Source organism: Diadema antillarum, unplaced genomic scaffold (genome assembly GCF_040938485.1).
Source record: "Diadema antillarum isolate AM-2024a unplaced genomic scaffold, OU_Dant_1.0 scf00000125, whole genome shotgun sequence".
Taxonomy (NCBI): domain Eukaryota; kingdom Metazoa; phylum Echinodermata; class Echinoidea; order Diadematoida; family Diadematidae; genus Diadema; species Diadema antillarum.
The window spans coordinates 776,467-793,789 of record NW_027271014.1 but is presented as its reverse complement, the minus strand read 5'-3'; the positions used below and the strand labels follow the sequence as shown (position 1 = coordinate 793,789).

The 17,323-nt window shown below is 38.6% G+C and overlaps 1 protein-coding gene across 1 annotated transcript in view; it reads right to left on the bottom strand.

The window, feature by feature from the left end:
• The window catches only part of LOC139720269 (uncharacterized), a 128,452-nt gene that overhangs the window by 59,023 nt on the left and 52,106 nt on the right, over window positions 1-17,323 (bottom strand). Inside the window, exons 12-20 of the mRNA XM_071631629.1 lie at window positions 17,007-17,096; window positions 15,618-15,766; window positions 14,617-14,760; window positions 13,858-13,989; window positions 12,997-13,132; window positions 9,942-10,038; window positions 6,218-6,289; window positions 4,294-4,542; window positions 11-3,580 (exon numbers count right to left, since the gene is read on the bottom strand). Coding sequence (XP_071487730.1) covers window positions 11-3,580; window positions 4,294-4,542; window positions 6,218-6,289; window positions 9,942-10,038; window positions 12,997-13,132; window positions 13,858-13,989; window positions 14,617-14,760; window positions 15,618-15,766; window positions 17,007-17,096 — 4,639 coding nt within the window. The remainder of the gene's footprint in view (window positions 1-10; window positions 3,581-4,293; window positions 4,543-6,217; window positions 6,290-9,941; window positions 10,039-12,996; window positions 13,133-13,857; window positions 13,990-14,616; window positions 14,761-15,617; window positions 15,767-17,006; window positions 17,097-17,323) is intronic.

Here is a 17,323-nt window from a genome sequence, read left to right as displayed (position 1 = left end):
GTTTCCTTACTTATCACTTCTAGCTCTTGTGTCGTTTGGTCAGAAGTATCTGATGTGACAATTGTTGTGACACGGTCTGTTGTACCGTCAATATCTGGCTCTGTTGTGCCTTCATCTGTCGTCGCCTTCTCTGTTGCGTCCATCGTTGTAGAAGGGTTTGTTGTAGAGTAAGTTGTTTTAGATGTTGTAGGCTTTTCTGTTGTTAACATCGTTGTCATACTTGTTGTCGCATCTGTGCTTGGTTCTGGCGTTGTTTCTGCTGTTGTTGCCTTTTCTGCTGTGTCCATCGTTGTGGAAAGACTCGTTGAAAGACTCGTTGAGTCAGTTGTTTCAGATGTTGTTGGCTTTTCTGTTATAACCATCGTTGTGGAAGGGTTTGTTGTAGAGACAGTTGTATCCAATGTTGTTGGCTCTTCTGTTGTCACCATCGTTGTCATACTGGTAATTGCAGCATCAGTGCTTGGCTCTGGTGTTGTTTTATCTGTTGTTGCCTTTTCTGTCGTGACCATCGTGGTAGATGGTTTTGTTGTAGAGACAGTTGTCTCCAATGTTGTTGGCTCTTCTGTTGTCACCATCGTTGTCACAGAGGTTGTTGTAGAATCAGTGCTTGTCTCTAGTGTTGTTTGAGATGTTGTTGCCTTTTCTGTCGTGACCATCATTGTGGAAGACTTTGTTGAAGAGTCAGTTGTTTTAAATGTTGTTGCCTTTCCTGTCGTCGCCATTGTTGTGGAAGGGTTTGTTGCAGAGACAGTTGTCTCCAATGTTGTTGGCTCTTCTGTTGTCACCATCGTTGTTGAAGGGTTTGTTGTAGAGACAGTTGTCTGCAATGTTGTTGGCTCTTCTGTTGTCACCATCGTTGTCACACTGGTTGTTGCAGCTTCAGTGCTTGGCTCTGGTGTCGTTTCAGATGTTGTTGCCTTTGCTGTCGTGACCATTGCAGTGGAAGGGTATGTTGTAGAGACAGTTATCTGCAATGTTGTTGGCTCTTCTGTTGTCACCATCGTTGTCACACTGGTTGTTGCAGCTTCAGTGCTTGGCTCTGGTGTTGTTTCAGATGTTGTTGCCTTTGCTGTCGTGACCAATGTTGTGGAAGGGTTTGTTGTAGAGACAGTTGTCTGCAATGTTGTTGTCTCTTCTGTTGTCACCATCGTTGTCTTACTGGTTGTTGCAGCTTCAGTGCTTGGCTCTGGTGTTGTTTCAGATGTTGTTGCCTTTGCTGTCGTGACCATTGTTGTCAAAGGGTTTGTTGTAGAGATAGTTGTCTCCAATGTTGTTGGTTCTTCTGTTGTCACCAACGTTGTTGAAGGGTTTGTTGTAGAGACAGTTGTCTGCAATGTTGTTGGCTCTTCTGTTGTCACTATCGTTGTCACACTGGTTGTTGCAGCATCAGTGCTTGGCTCTTGTGTTGTTTTATCTGTTGTTGCCTTTTCTGTCGTGACCATCGTGGTAGAAGGCTTTGTTGTAGAGACAGTTGTCTCCAATGTTGTTGGCTCTTCTGTTGTCACCATCGTTGTCATAGAGGTTGTTGTAGAATCAGTGTTTGGCTCTAGTGTTGTTTGAGATGTTGTTGCCTTTTCTGTCGTGACCATCATTGTGGAAGACTTTGTTAAAGAGTCAGTTGTTTTGAATGTTGTTGCCTTTCCTGTCGTCGCCATTGTTGTGGAAGGGTTTGTTGCAGAGACAGTTGTCTCCAATGTTGTTGGCTCTTCTGTTGTCACCATCGTTGTTGAAGGGTTTGTTGTAGAGACAGTTGTCTGCAATGTTGTTGGCTCTTCTGTTGTCACCATCGTTGTCAACATCGTTGTCACACTGGTTGTTGCAGCTTCAGTGCTTGGCTCTGGTGTTGTTTCAGATGTTGTTGCCTTTGCTGTCGTAACCATGGTTGTGGAATGGTATGTTGTAGAGACAGTTGTCTGCAATGTTGTTGGCTCTTCTGTTGTCACTATCGTTGTCACACTGGTTGTTGCAGCTTCAGTGCTTGGTTCTGGTGTTGTTTCAGATGTTGTTGCCTTTTCTGTCGTGACCATTGTTGTTAAAAGGTTTGTTGTAGAGATAGTTGTCTGCAATGTTGTTTGCTCTTCTGTTGTCACCATCGTTGTCACACTAGTTGTTGCAGCTTCAGTGCTTGGCTCTGGTGTTGTTTGAGATGTTGTTACTTTTTCTGTCGTGACCATTGTTGTTAAAGGGTTTGTTGTAGAGACACTTGTCTCCAATGTTGTTGGCTCTTCTGTTGTCACCATCGTTGTGGAAGGGTTTGTTGTAGAGACAGTTGTCTGCAATGTTGTTGGCTCTTCTGTTGTCACCATCGTTGTCACACTGGTTGTTGCTGCTTCAGTGCTTGGCTCTGGTGTTGTTTCAGATGTTGTTGCCTTTTCTGTCGTCGCCATTGTTGAAGGATTTGTTGTAGAGATAGTTGTCTCCAATGTTGTTGGCTCTTCTGTTGTCACCATCGTTGTTGAAGGGTTTGTTGTAGAGACAGATGTCTGCAATGTTGTTGGCTCTTCTGTCGTAACCATCGTTGTCACACTGGTTGTTGCAGCTTCAGTGCTTGGTTCTGGTGTTGTTTCAGATGTTGTTGCCTTTGCTGTCGTGACCATTGTTGTCAAAGGGTTTGTTGTAGAGATAGTTGTCTCCAATGTTGTTGGCTCTTCTGTTGTCACCAACGTTGTTGAAGGGTTTGTTGTAGAGACAGTTGTCTGCAATGTTGTTGGCTCTTCTGTTGTCACTATCGTTGTCACACTGGTTGTTGCAGCTTCAGTGCTTGGCTCTGGTGTTGTTTCAGATGTTGTTGCCTTTTCTGTCGTGACCATTGTTGTCAAAGGGTTTGTTGTAGAGATAGTTGTCTCCAATGTTGTTGGCTCTTCTGTTGTCACAATCGTTGTCACACTGGTTGTTGCAGCTTCAGTGCTTGGCTCTGGTGTTGTTTTAGATGTTGTTGTCTTTTCTGTCGTGACCAATGTTGTGGAAGGGTTCGTTGTAGAGACAGTTGTCTGCAATGTTGTTGGCTCTTCTGTTGTCACCAACGTTGTTGAAGGGTTTGTTGTAGAGACAGTTGTCTGCAATGTTGTTGGCTCTTCTGTTGTCACCAACGTTGTTGAAGGGTTTGTTGTAGAGACAGTTGTCTGCAATGTTGTTGGCTCTTCTGTTGTCACTATCGTTGTCACACTGGTTGTTGCAGCTTCAGTGCTTGGCTCTGGTGTTGTTTCAGATGTTGTTGCCTTTTCTGTCGTGACCTCTGTTGTTAAAAGATTTGTTGTAGAGATAGTTGTCTCCAATGTTGTTGGCTCTTCTGTTGTCACCATCGTTGTTGAAGGGTTTGTTGTAGAGACGGTTGTCTGCAATGTTGTTGGCTCTTCTGTTGTCACCATCGTTGTCACACTGGTTGTTGCAGCTTCAGTGCTTGGCTCTGGTGTTGTTTCAGATGTTGTTGCCTTTTCTGTCGTGACCATTGTTGTGAAAGGGCTTGTAGTAAAATCAGTTGTTTGAGATGTTGTTACCTTGTCTGTTGTAGCCATTGTCGTTGAAGGATTTGTTGTAGAGACAGTTGTCTCAGATGTTGTGCGTATCGCTGTCGTAGAATCTGTGTCAAAAAAGAATTGTCCATACTTTCGTAAGTGATAGGAGAAATGTACCCAGGGGGAAGACAGAGACGTATTTGAATTATGTTGTCATCATTTAACATTGATCAAATCTTTGACCATATATCACAAAACAAAAACAAAAATACATGCCTCGATTTCATGCAAGGGCTCAAATCATGTTTAACGGGTCAACCAAGCTAATCTTGAGTTTTTTCCATATTTTTCAATAAGAGCAATTCTTCTTTTGCATGATGATTAAAAATTTTGGGACCATAAAACAAACGGGATTTTTTGCGCAGTTTTTCTATAACGCTTTTTGTGGAAAAGTGTGATTAGGCATATCTAAGATGTACACACTCTTCACGCAACCTCACACGGTTACATAAGTAACCGTATCTGCTATTTACATCCCATTGCACAAAAAGTGTTCGGATATATTATAACTGTTTTATCAAGCATTATCCAAAATGCCATCAACCCAAGCCCGGTTTCCAAATCCTTCTGTTAGTAGTATGATGAAAATTGTCTCCAACCACTTTGAAATGGATGGAAGACACACTTTCGCCAAGTTTAATAATAATGGGATGGAAGATAATTCTACAGACCGTCAATAATCATAGGTATTATTCTGTACATTGTATTAGTCACATAAGTAGAAATATTCTCCTTGATTTGTGTAAATCTGTGTGAAACGATAAGTCCGAGAGTGTACCTGTTGTTGTAGGTGTCAGTGTAGTAGGAGCAACTTCGCAGTAACTGTACACAACATCCACATTTGAGGTCCTGTAGAGCAGAATGTCGAGAACGTCCGTTGTAGGCTCAGTCAGGACGTGTATAAAATAATCAGAATTGGTGCTGCTGAAGCGTACTGCCATATTGCCGACAACGTATGTACCACGTCCTGTAACGAAAAGCCCCGATGTATCGACTCCGAAAATGAAATCACCATTATATTGAAGTCCTGTCGAAACGATAAACAAAAATTACAGCTGAGATATCGCAAGCACGGAATCTGAAAAAAAACATACAATTTTGTCAGTCTTCGTAGGCTCGTATGTTCCGTGTCGTTCGAATTTGTTCAACGCATCTTTATCTTTTTGTCATCTAGTATAATTGATCTAATTAACGAGGAATCTTCTATCATTGTGCTTTTGATACTGCACTATTTTTTCTTTGTCCACACTGAAGATAACGTGCCTACCTTTAATGACCATCGAAATCATTGTGTATGCAGTTGATATTGCTCTCCTTGGTTCTTATATTTATGGTAATGTTTTCGTTTAACGTATGCATTGTGTCATGAAAAGAACACTAACTTGAGTCCTGGCAAGGCCTTATGTCCTTAGCCATCAATGCTTAACTGTGATGTCATTCTCCACTAAGGTTGAGAAACTGGTTGCCTGGAAATTCTGGTTTGATAATATCAGGAGGGTCTTTTTGAAGAATTATACTATCACTGAAGAGGCTATCATGATAAAACATGACCATTTCATCATCAACAAGATAAAACAAAATGTGTCTATTTAAGAAGCAGGAATGCACGAGGTCATTGGACATTTGAAGAGTTTGTTTGCAAAAACCGATAAGTCCATTTTTGAAGATTTTGAAGTACGGTCTCTGTTATAAAGTACAAAATAATACCTTTTAAATGATATATTGGTCACTACATATAAAGGTAAATTTTTGGAGTTATGGTCAAAAGAAGCAAACATTTTCTTATTATTCTCTTTATTTTTCTTGACCTTTAATCGCAAATATGGACTTATCGGTTTTTGCGAACAAACTCGTCATTTATCTTCAGAAATATAATCATATTCTTTAAGAGTCTGATAAATCTGTCGATTTCCTCGATGTTTAAGCAAAGGATATTCAATTTGGATTACCCAGGGATGTGTTTTTCTTTCACCTCCCTGGATAATCATATCCATTTCGTCTGCCAAAAACAAAATATCGCGTCTTATATGTTTCACCCTGTAGGATTCCAATGATTTGCCATGTACACGTAATAAACATTTTGTAATTCCACCTACGGGACTATGTGATTTATCACTTTACGAAAGACGGCGATACATATTTGTTCAAATGAAAAAAAAAATTGATGTATATATTGGATGTACATAGAAAAGGGGCAATTGGGGATATTTAGGTATATCTCCTTTTTCTAAACAAGAGTTGTATTTTCTCATTAACATACATAATCTAGTGGTATAAGATGCATTTTGTGCTCTTGTCAGTTCAATTCTGCATTGAGCCCATATTAATGCATACTTTTTCAAAAAGGGCAATATTTGCATTTTTTTCTGAATACTTTCATGATTTTTTTATCTAATTTCCCCCAAACTATCATTTATTCCGCATTTCCCTTTATGGCTGGAAATAGCGTCATACATATATTTCTAATAATAACTTAATAACAATATTTTGTAAAATCTATATTGATTTTGTGTAAGACGGAAGACAAATAAAATGAGAAAAAAATGTAGGTGGACGTATTTTCAATGTACACATTTTCATTTAGTTAGAGGTTGCCGATAGTGATGCTGAATGTCCAATGATTCGTTTTCATAATGCAATTGGCACTTATTCACTATATAGGCAAACAATCTTTAGTCAAGAGGAGAACGATAAAAACTTACCAACATAGGAGTTGTCGTACCCCGTCACAGAAACATTTGATGATCCTGCAGGTATCGACAGAATGACGCTCTCTGGAAATCGACAAAAAAATGATTAGTTTTCTGATTTATGTGGTAAATGTATATGCTTAGTCTTTGTAAGTATCCTATTATATCAATTACCTTTCGCAAAATCTGCTTTTTTTCATAGCCATTGCGAGTTCAGAATGCGGGGGAATAATATCACCCTCAACTTATGTCAGTAACATGTCGGTGGAATGTGTGCTTTTCATGAAAAATATGAGATTTTGTTGATTTCTCCTTATACATGTGTCCATATTTTTAAGAATAATTTCTATAGGTGTTGAATGTGTGCTATGACGACGTGAGCTTTCTTTCATCAAATTTTTACTGATGTGCTCTTCTACTGTTGCTACTTTCACTCAATCCACACGGATATTTGTGTTTTGGTTTTCTTTAATCTAACTACACCGATAAAGGCATCCAATATGATACTCGCACGTATGTGTGTATTGATCTGGAAATGTTGTGTATTGTCCCTTCTCATAATTATGATACTCACCGCCCACAGGTGCAGTTGTGATGGCACCATTGAAACAATTGCATGAAGAACTATCTCCCCCGCATACACGACAATCGTCATAAACGAGAGATGCGTTTCCACTCCCATCACAGCCGAAGTCCTTGTATTCGTGATTATGATAAACGAAAAGAAAGATATGTACACAAAGATGTATATGAATATGCAATAACCAAAATCTCGACACAAATCAAATCAGATTTGTACGGTAACACGTCATAGGGAAAACGGAGTCATTCATAAACCATCATAAGCCGCAAAACAGTCATCAGTGTTATAACAATACGAGCATCTTAGCATTACCTCACACCTGCCATTGACGCATAATTTATTCGTTCGTACGTCTGCCAAGCGATCGTCCCAGCAGAGTGTGCCGTCGCAGAAATCTCCGGGTCGATCGTTGTAGAAATTCCCGCTGGAAAGGCAGTACAGTGCACAAAGATCATCACCTGTTGGTTTCATTCATAAAACGAAGAATACGTAGATGAATAGATAAATAAAATCTGATTAAAAAATGAATTAGGACATTGTATTATACCACTTTGTCATGGGAAATTTTACAAACGATCTGTACGTTTCACTTACCCCAATGTGGTATTGGCTAGATAGGCTCCTTGCAATCAATTAATATCACAAATTGAATTCACTTTGAAGTCCTTGGCCCTCCACTGCCTGAAAGAAAACAATGTGTAATACAGGTTGAACACTGTACCCTACAGTGTGTTCGCAGTGTGTTCATAAAGTCGACTATGTGAACACACTGTGGGACTGTGTTTTCTTTCCGGCAGGAAAACCATGTACAAATGGTGACTTGGCTTTCTGTATGCAAATTTTGATATACTTTTAGCTCCCATATTATCTACAATTACTGTCTTTCGAGTACAAACTGATTCTTAACAGTATCAAAGAGTGTATGCTGCGTCCAAACCCAGGTTGTTGTTAAAGTGTAATTACTTACCAAACGCTGTTTAGAGTCCTGAGTATTATGTGGTCATCATGGATGTGTTGTGTAGGCCTAAGTAATACATACTATCTAGCCAAAGGAAACGAGACAATTATGCAGCTCTATTATACCTATGTCCATTGTTCGGTATTAAAAGGAAACATAAACCCAAAGAACGATGTGGATTGAGTGAAAGCAGCAACATTAGTAGAACGCATCAGTGAAAGTTTGAGGAAAATCGGACAATCGCTGTAAAAGTTATTAATTTTTGAAGTTCTGGTGTTAGAACCGCTGGATGAGGAGACTACAAGAGGTTATGATGTCATGTGTGGACAGTATTGTAAAGAAAATATAAAGGGAATTACACAAGAATTCACTTTTCTAGCATAATGAAAGAGCACTTGACTAACCGCTTTCAGAAAGCAGGGGGAATGATTGCTACCCTTAACATATGTCAGTATCAAGTTGATGGAATGTGTAGTTTTCATGAAGAAAAAAAAATTGTGGACTTCCACAAAATTCCTAGCAGTCTCCTCATCTAGCGGTTCCAACACAAAAATTTAAAAAAAAAACACTACTTTTGCATCGATTGTCCGATTTTCCTTAAACTTTTACTGATATGTTCCACAAATGTTGCTGCTTTCAATCGATCCACATTTCTCTTTGGGTTTTGGTTCGAGTCGGTTTGCTTTATTTGAGATTTTGTGAAGTATATCAATGGATGGGGAGCAGAGTATATAATGGGCGATCATAAACACATCAAAGAAGCGAACAACATACATCCATACCTGTAAACGGTATTGTGTAATCCTCCCAAGTGTATAACACACCATTGAATGCCACCGAATTCGTAGCAGCGCATTGTTCATCACGGAAGGTATCTTGTGACGTCGCACACGGCTAAAGAACGTAAACCCGTAAAGCGACATGATTACAAATTTTGCTTTTGCTTTTCTTTCTTCTTTTTTATTTACTTCCTTTTCATCATTTTACACAGATATGCTTTAGAAGTTACGAATTGCGAGTCACAGCCCTTGGTTTCCCTGTACATGTGATATTATTCACCAGGCATTCCATTGCTAACTCTCTTGGAGGAGTCTGCGCCTTTGAATGTTTCTATAACAGATATATGGCGCTATACAAATGTTGTGGATAATCATCATCATCATATCAAAAAGAAGCGTTTATTTAACGGAAAGGGAGTCTATTTCGTGTTGTTTTCCTTGTGTAAGGCAGGAACAGTCCATGTAATCACTGGGCTAACACAAGCGGCGAAGCTATCTATCCTATACTCGTAATGGACTATCGTAGATGTCGTCTTTATAATCAAGACTGCATTACGTCCGCTCACGATTGATGGAGTAAGGTTCATCCAGTGCAGGATAAGTAAATATGTTCTGTTAAACTCAGCTTTGCCGCAGCTGTTGATGAAGAGTTGAATCTTTCACTTCGTGCAGAATCATGTACAAATGCACCATCGCATTCATGACCATTCATCACATACTTTGATGTCACCAACTGCCGTCGTTTCACCAATGAAGTCAAAATCTCTATTATTTGATGTCTCCTCGTTAATCATAACGATTTTTGTATACCAGTCGCACAAGAATGAAAGAGTGAAATTGGATCACGTTATTTCTGTATTAAAGGCCTTCCGGGCAATGGGTAATGGCACTCATTTGCTTTTTATTCTTCCAGGTTTAGTGTAATTCAACCAATTTATAGATTCAGGTCAAGTCATTCACTCTGGCGGGAAAATCCAAGATAGCGGGAGGTTCCATTGCACCTACGAAAGGGATCAATAATGGTAAAGCTAGACCAAATATGACAACAAGTCCGTGGACTTTATTATAAAGCGGATTTCATGCGTTCGGCCTCGAATAAACACTGACATATTATCATAACATTAGGTGACGATATTTCATTGAATTAGGTGCACCAGTGTTTACATGTTGTATAGGTGGGCTAGTAGTAATGGCGGAGTCTTCTATGAACCTCGGTAATACGACTACCCTCGGTAAATAAGACTGTGAGGTTACATCTAGGGCAGAATGTCTTGTAGCTTCATGCTTCAAGTGCACGTACCTCTTGATTGCACAGTTCATATTCATGGCTGTCCCCGACACATGGCTCCCCACCCCACTGTGGCGTAGGATTTGTGCAATTACGAACTCGTACACGAACGCCTGTGCCACAGGTACGTGAACACTCGCCGAAGTCGCCGAATTCGGTCCAGCCGCCGTCCACCGCCGGGGCTACATCCAGCGTTGAGTTGACGCACACCCCTCCGATGCACCACTGAGAAACGCAAGAGAATCAATTCAATTCAATTCAATTCAATTCAATTTATTGAAAACCATGCAGACGTAGTCTCAGTAATGAATTAACATGAAGCAGATGGACATGAGTACCCAAGAAGCAGAGCTTGTGAGATGAGCCCATTATAATGGACTTCTCGATCCCAGCTGACCAGCAAGAAACCCACAATACGTAAACATGTAATTATATAAAAAAGGGACAGCCAGCCGAGATCGAGAAGTACATACATAAACAACAATTCACGCGGTAATATACAAAGCTATAAAATGGCAAGATTTGATATGCAGTGCGACCCAACAGAAAGGAAACTTGATTTATAGATGAGACATCTCCATTGCCTCTCAAGGCTGAAGGAAAATCACACAGTCCATCATGAAGATCACCAGTTATTTTCCTCTTCCGTCACATACATATGTGCCAGAAACGAATTTTGAACAATGTAAATACTCTCCATTGTTGTGGTAAAGTACTACAGTTCCTTGGCAAGATAAATGAATGCATGAGTTTCCCTTCTCATCCGACACACTTGTATAACATATATAGGCCTACAATTTTATGTACAGATGTACGAGCATGACGAGGGAAATACATCTTGGAATTAGGTATAAGGGGACAAATGGTCACCAGTTAGCAATCGTTCAGTAGGACTAAGCACGCTATGGTCTCTGTCCTTTTGCGCGTGTTCCTTACGTATTGGGATATTGTCATCCTGCCCCTACCCCTTTATAAGTATGACAACACGAACCCCCAAAGAATAGGGCCTAGCATAACAAAATAATGTACATCAGAGCTCTCCTTTCCTGTGATCGTGTCTCAATGAAAAGCAATGTGCACAGAAGCTCAATTTGCAGTCTATTACTTTCGTTCAGAACAGGTTACAGGATTAACTCATATTGGGCTTTGATTTGATTTGATTTGATTTAATGTGATTTGATTTGATTTGATTTAATGTGATTTGATTTGATTTGATTTATTAGTTCCTGCATTATCATTTGCACATGCACATAATACTAAATGTCCTTGTGTATTATGCTTTCTTTTAATTACTTCACAGGCGCCCGTCGCAATGATATCAACGACAGACGCTCAGAGTAAAGTCGTTAAATTTTGGGTGTGTATAAATATTCTAACGTTGCGGAAATATTTAGTATAAGTAATTATCGTCATACAGTTCACGGAGAGGCGTATCAAAATCTGCCGGAGTCAATTTTGGGGACGAGAGAGAGAGAGAGGGAGAGAGAGAGAAACCAACCAACCAACTAACCAACCAATCAACTAACCAACCAACCAACCAACAACAACAACAACAAAACAACAGACAATCAAACAAAAACAAAACAGCACGTGATTTACTTACCATTTCGTCTCCACACGATGTCCCTTCTGCTGTTGTCCCATAAAGACTTGCTGAAAGTGGTGAGCTCGGAAACGAACACCATAACTCACTACAGTCAGTCTGTCAATCCATAACAAGGAAGAAAAATGGACCAAGAGCACGAGACGGAAAATATTTTTGCATATTCTTTTTATGATGCTTTTTTTTTTTCGTGCGTCACTGTACGTACCGTGTGATTATGAAAAAAACCACCAGCTTTCTCGTAACAGGTCTTCGAGGAGAAACATCTTCCAACATCGTTGGACATGAATAATAACTGTCTCATACTCACATGATGGGTGAATGTGAACTCTTTTGGACACGTCTAGAAGATAATTTCTTTGTTTATTTGATGGAAGTGAAAATAAATTTGAATTTTGATCTTGAACTCCTGTGTCCAACTGATCAAAATCTATGTGTTCTTCCTTTGATTTACGTCACGAATGACAAGTTAATAATAGGTCAAATTAAAAAAAAATATAGGCCGAAATTAATCATCGTAACTGAGTGTTCACAGTGCATCTTACTTCAGAGAGCTATTGATCAACTGCCGACAAAATATTCCAGATTTCTTGTGCAATTATAGGCCTACGTATTGCACCATAATGTAGGAAAGGTCTAGTTAGAAAAAATAATAGCGATAGTTTAGATAATTCCAAATCTCTTGACTGCAAATACTTGTAAAACAAAAGACACGAGGCTTCATTGATTGTAATTTCCTTCTAAAACACATAAATTCACTGTTTAGTCTATTGAATAAAAAAGGTCCCCCTACGAAAGATGAACAAATCAACCCATAAAAACGCTTCATTCTAGAATTTATATCAAGTGCTTCAAAATCGAACTCAAGGAAACCAAAATCCAAAGAGAAATGTGGATTGAGTGAAAGCAGCAACATGGTAGAACACATCAGTGAAAGTTTTAGGAAAATATCTGAGGAAAGATATTGCTCGTAATGATTCTATGAGAAATGCACATAACTATGATACCAGTGTTGTAACGTAATCCAAAAACAAATTCAACATCGAGTCTTGAGAGGTCTATCGAAGTAGAATATCTCGTATCCAAACACTATATGGGGGAGTTTCGCAATGCTTTGAATACAATGAATTACAATAAAGTGAAATGCAATATTCCAGTGCTTTACGGATAAGCGATTAATTATGTCCATGTTCATTAATGTTTGAACATACACTGATTGTATCTGCCCGTTCTATTGTTCACGTTCTAACTGCTATCCTATCTCCTCGAAATGTCCTTTTCGCATTGCATCCAGTTGCCTTGTTCGTACACTCTTTACTGTTTATTGCAGAGCATGAAATGATTTTGAATTATATTTATGTGTCAGCGCGCTTTGCTAAATATGTGTCCTGAAGTACAAAAAGTGCATGTTTTTGCTATGATCCTCTTTTGATGTGTAAAAAAAGAAACCGAAGTACTTCCAAGAATAAGATTCGCAAAGAAAAATACTGAAACTTCTTTATGTCGATGTAGGGTAATTATGTCAATTAGTTGCAATTAAACCAACTCGACGCAAGAATTTCATCAATATGAATACTTACAAAGAAAGTGTTGCTAAAAGCAGTTGCATCCCCTGCAGCAATTTGACATTGCTCATCTGCATCGTAGGTGAGACCCAGAAGGTCATCAATGCTTGACAGACTGCTTCCGGGCACGTCGTCCATACATAGCTGAGTGCTGAAGAGCGGAGGCGTGTAATAAAGTCACACAGTTTAGTACTTGGATCGCAACCAGAACTGAAGTACTTTGTGGCAGGGATCATGACGATATCATGACTGGGCATGGCATCGTCATGACGCACAGCACTTCCTTTTGTGTTAGCTTTATAGTGGAAGTGTTCAACAATGCTCGCACAAAAAATAAAAACAATCGCCACATGGTCGCATAAATGCAAAATATACTTCTGTGATAATCATATAAATTTTGTCAACAAATGAAGCTGTCAGAAAAAAAAAAGATACAGATAAAACCAATCATCACATAACGCTTCATAACAAGGGAGTGTAGGTGGATGAAATCTCACAGCCAGTGATGCCTTGAAGCCGTATATCCCCATAGATAACATTTTTGATATATTACAGATCGGCTAAAGTTATGCTTATCAAACTCATAAGAGTTGAGGAGATGGTTTTATTGTGCATTATTATAATTACAACAGCTTAAATTCTTAATAATATTTTTGATCTCATAAACCTCCAATTACTATCAAATTCATTTCCCGCTGAAGATACCCCTTCTCCACAGGAGAAGCAACCATAGAGCTCCATCGTACAAACTAACATGGCTTTGTGTCAATATCAACAAAAAAAGTGGACTCTGCACAGTAGGAAACAGTAATGTAAGGACTACACTATTCATGCCCACTTGATATAGGGTCGATATTATTTGGATATACGACGTACTTGATGAATATCTTCATATGGTTGGAGCTGCACGAGGACCATTGGAATGATTCAACACCACTGGAGAGAGTGGCTGACATGATGTTGACGTTCTCCGCGCAGCCGTAAACGCCGTCGTGCCGTAGGCCTAAGCTGTGAATGAGACGAGACGACCTCAGCCGTGATACTTGCCAGGAGACTCGACCAGATACATGTAACATGTTCACCAACTCAAGCATATTTCACATAACTGCAATAATTATTGTAAACGTTGGCTCTGTTAGAATTCAAGGTCTGCATTATATCACACATACTGCTGATTGGTAGGCTATACACAAGAAGAGAGAGAGAGAAAAAAAAGCAGCGTGTATGTGTGTATGTATGGTGATGATTTTTTTTAGGTCTTTTGTTTTTCTTGTTTTCTGTGAGGACGACACGTAAATGCTGCCTCGTTCTACATATTAGTACATAATGCATTTAGTGTAGATACATGTATGTAATCACAGTATTCCACAGAAAAGTGTTCGATAAAACTTCTAGAAAACCTATATATATATATATATATATATATATATATATGACATAACTGGCAAGTCATTATAAAACAGAGATAATCACAATTTCCAGACATGTCAATTTGCAACATTCAATTCAATTCAATTTATTGATTTCATAAAAGCAATACAGCCAATATTTTGTACTACATGTATAATCAAATGTCGAGGAAAACCACGAAAAAGCCAGTGACTTGAAGATTGTGATTATAAATGCTAAACTTACTTATGACCACTTTCGTGCGACATCACAAATCCAGCACTCAGTCCGTTGTTCTCAGTGATTTGGCACTTGTTATTTAGACTACAGACTGCTCCAACGAACGCCAGTCCGAGAAGGCTAAACTGATTATCTGAATGGATGTCTTCCCTGGACAAACAGTGAATAATATGAGATAGTAATCGTGCTACACTCACTTATGTTTGAAATCCTGTTTGCTGATTGGTCTATGTAATTCAAATAGTGTCATGTGACCAAAATAGCATTGTGATAACTAAACAAAAGTGTTAAGTGCTATCACATACAATTATGATGATTAATTGCACTACCATGGGGATGTGAATATGAATATGAATTTTCATTGTACAGTGCATAAAGTGTGTATAAAAGTGTCATCGGTATCAGCCTCATTATATAGACCATTGATTTTTTTTTTAATTGTAACGACCACGTCAAGTGTATCATACTCCAATAACGCTTTATATCAATTTTAAATTTCCCACAGAGTAGTTTTGTCCTAATATTTCTTTAGTAACAAACGCTTCAGTTCAGTTGTGCTTCTTCGTACAAATCATACAATAACAACATTCTGTCCTGATCGAGTTTGCTAAATGTTCGTGTTTGTGAGAAGACAGTATACTCGTGAAACTTGAAATCACACACAATCACACAATAAAAAGTAACCAGTACTCCTTGCATTAAAAACAAATCTCAGGGGGATTTGTCATTCAGTGACTCAGTGGGGAAGAAGGCTGATTTTACTCCTGATATTCCTGGTTTTGATTTCCACGACGGCGGTGGACGTGCTCTACGTGGGCAAAGCGCTTATCTTTATTGCCTACAGTCATTATGTGGAGACTAAGGCAGGTGGTGCTGCTGCAGTTTGATTAGCAGTATGCATTTGACTTCTTTAAGTACAGAGATCTTGTTCAATCTTTCATCAAACTTCAGTACAATTCAATTCAATTTCGCCATCCATCTTAAGACCTCATAGAAAGCAAACTTACCCAGTAAAGAGGATAGCTAAGTCCCAATCGTCCTGATTACTGTCGTCGTCATAGCTGAGTTGGGCCTGCCAATCGCAAAAGTCATCTAGGGTGCTGTCAGCATCTGCTGTAACGGTGAAGGAAACTGTGCTTCCTTGCTGGGAAGTCGCCTATTACATTAAGAAATCAACGCAACGATCCTTATAATAATCTTAATCAATGTAAAACAAAGAATGGACAAAATCTAGTCACGTAAGCAAACGCATGTCAGAGACAATGACAAGTGAGCAGAACCAACAAACACAAACACACACACGCTCGCGCGCACACACATATGATACACACACAATACTCTTATGAAATGAAATGGACGTCAACATGGTCAAGGGAATAGGATGTCGAGTGCTGTGCGATTGTATTTTGAAGAATAACGTTACTTTATCATCAATAACTTGTATATTCGATTCACTTACATAACGTTACGTTCCATTTATTTTTCCTTAAAAATGAAAGAAACTGACAAACACATAAATGCATGATTTTTAGATGGATTAGATTTATAAAACAATCATAAATAAATCCATTCACCTCTTCATTTCATTGCAATAGATAAACATGTTCTGAGAAAATACTTATGTAATTCAAAACATAATCAACTTTATGTTTTTCTTACTTATAATGCATTACAATAAGAGTGTGATAAATATGCTAGTTTTGTGACTCAATTCAAACATTATTTTCAACGGTACACAAAATGGAAATCCACAATTCTTTACATGCATTGAAATCCCTTTTCCAAGAAAAGAAATAATATAGAATGAAAACCACCTTTCATGCCATTCTGATGTTACTTGAACGAAAATAAAATTCTTTGTGAAAATTAATGAAGGACCTATTTAAAGCAATGCTGGGAAAATGAATCCCTTTAAATATCTTTGTCAAAAGAAATTCAAAATTCAATTACAAAGTATAATACACAATATGAAGTCTATTTCAGCACCATTTGGTAATACCTTTGTACAGCAATAGTTTCATCTTTTTTTAAAATTTATTCATTTGTCTGACTTGTGTTCGTATTTAAAGCTTGCAAGACGACTGGAATCAACTTTTGTGTACTCTCTGGAACATTACGTGATCTTCTGAAAACAAATAATTTTTACTGATTTGTTCGAAGATCGCTTCGTCGTCTAGTTGATCAAAGCATCACGCAATCATCGTGTGCATTGTTTCCAATGCAAGCCTGTTGCATGTGACACATTTGAAAGAGAAAAAGAGGAAAAGTATTTTCTTGTAAAACTAACTCGTTCAAATGTATTAATTGAACAGTAACGGAAAGAGAGACTGAGAGAGGGAAAATGAGAAAAAATGGATGAGGGAGAGAGCACACAACAAATAAAGCTGGGACCCTACCGTTGGAGTGTTTGTGGTGGCTATCATAAATCGCACCACTGAAATTCGTAGGTCAATGTCCAAGCTTGGATCACTAAATCTGCGACTCATCTGCAAACGAAGACAAAAAAGATGTAGGAATGAGCACAGCTTGCCACTGAAAGAATGCTAACAGAGCAATGAAAACTGCCCATACCAGTTCATACATGTGATCAGTCTACAAAGAGTGAAATCAACGGTTTAGAATATATATGTACCGACGTAAAACCTTGCTTTGGATACTATAATCTGATTATGTTACTGACTGAGGTCCCGAGTTCGAATCCCGCATGTGTGGT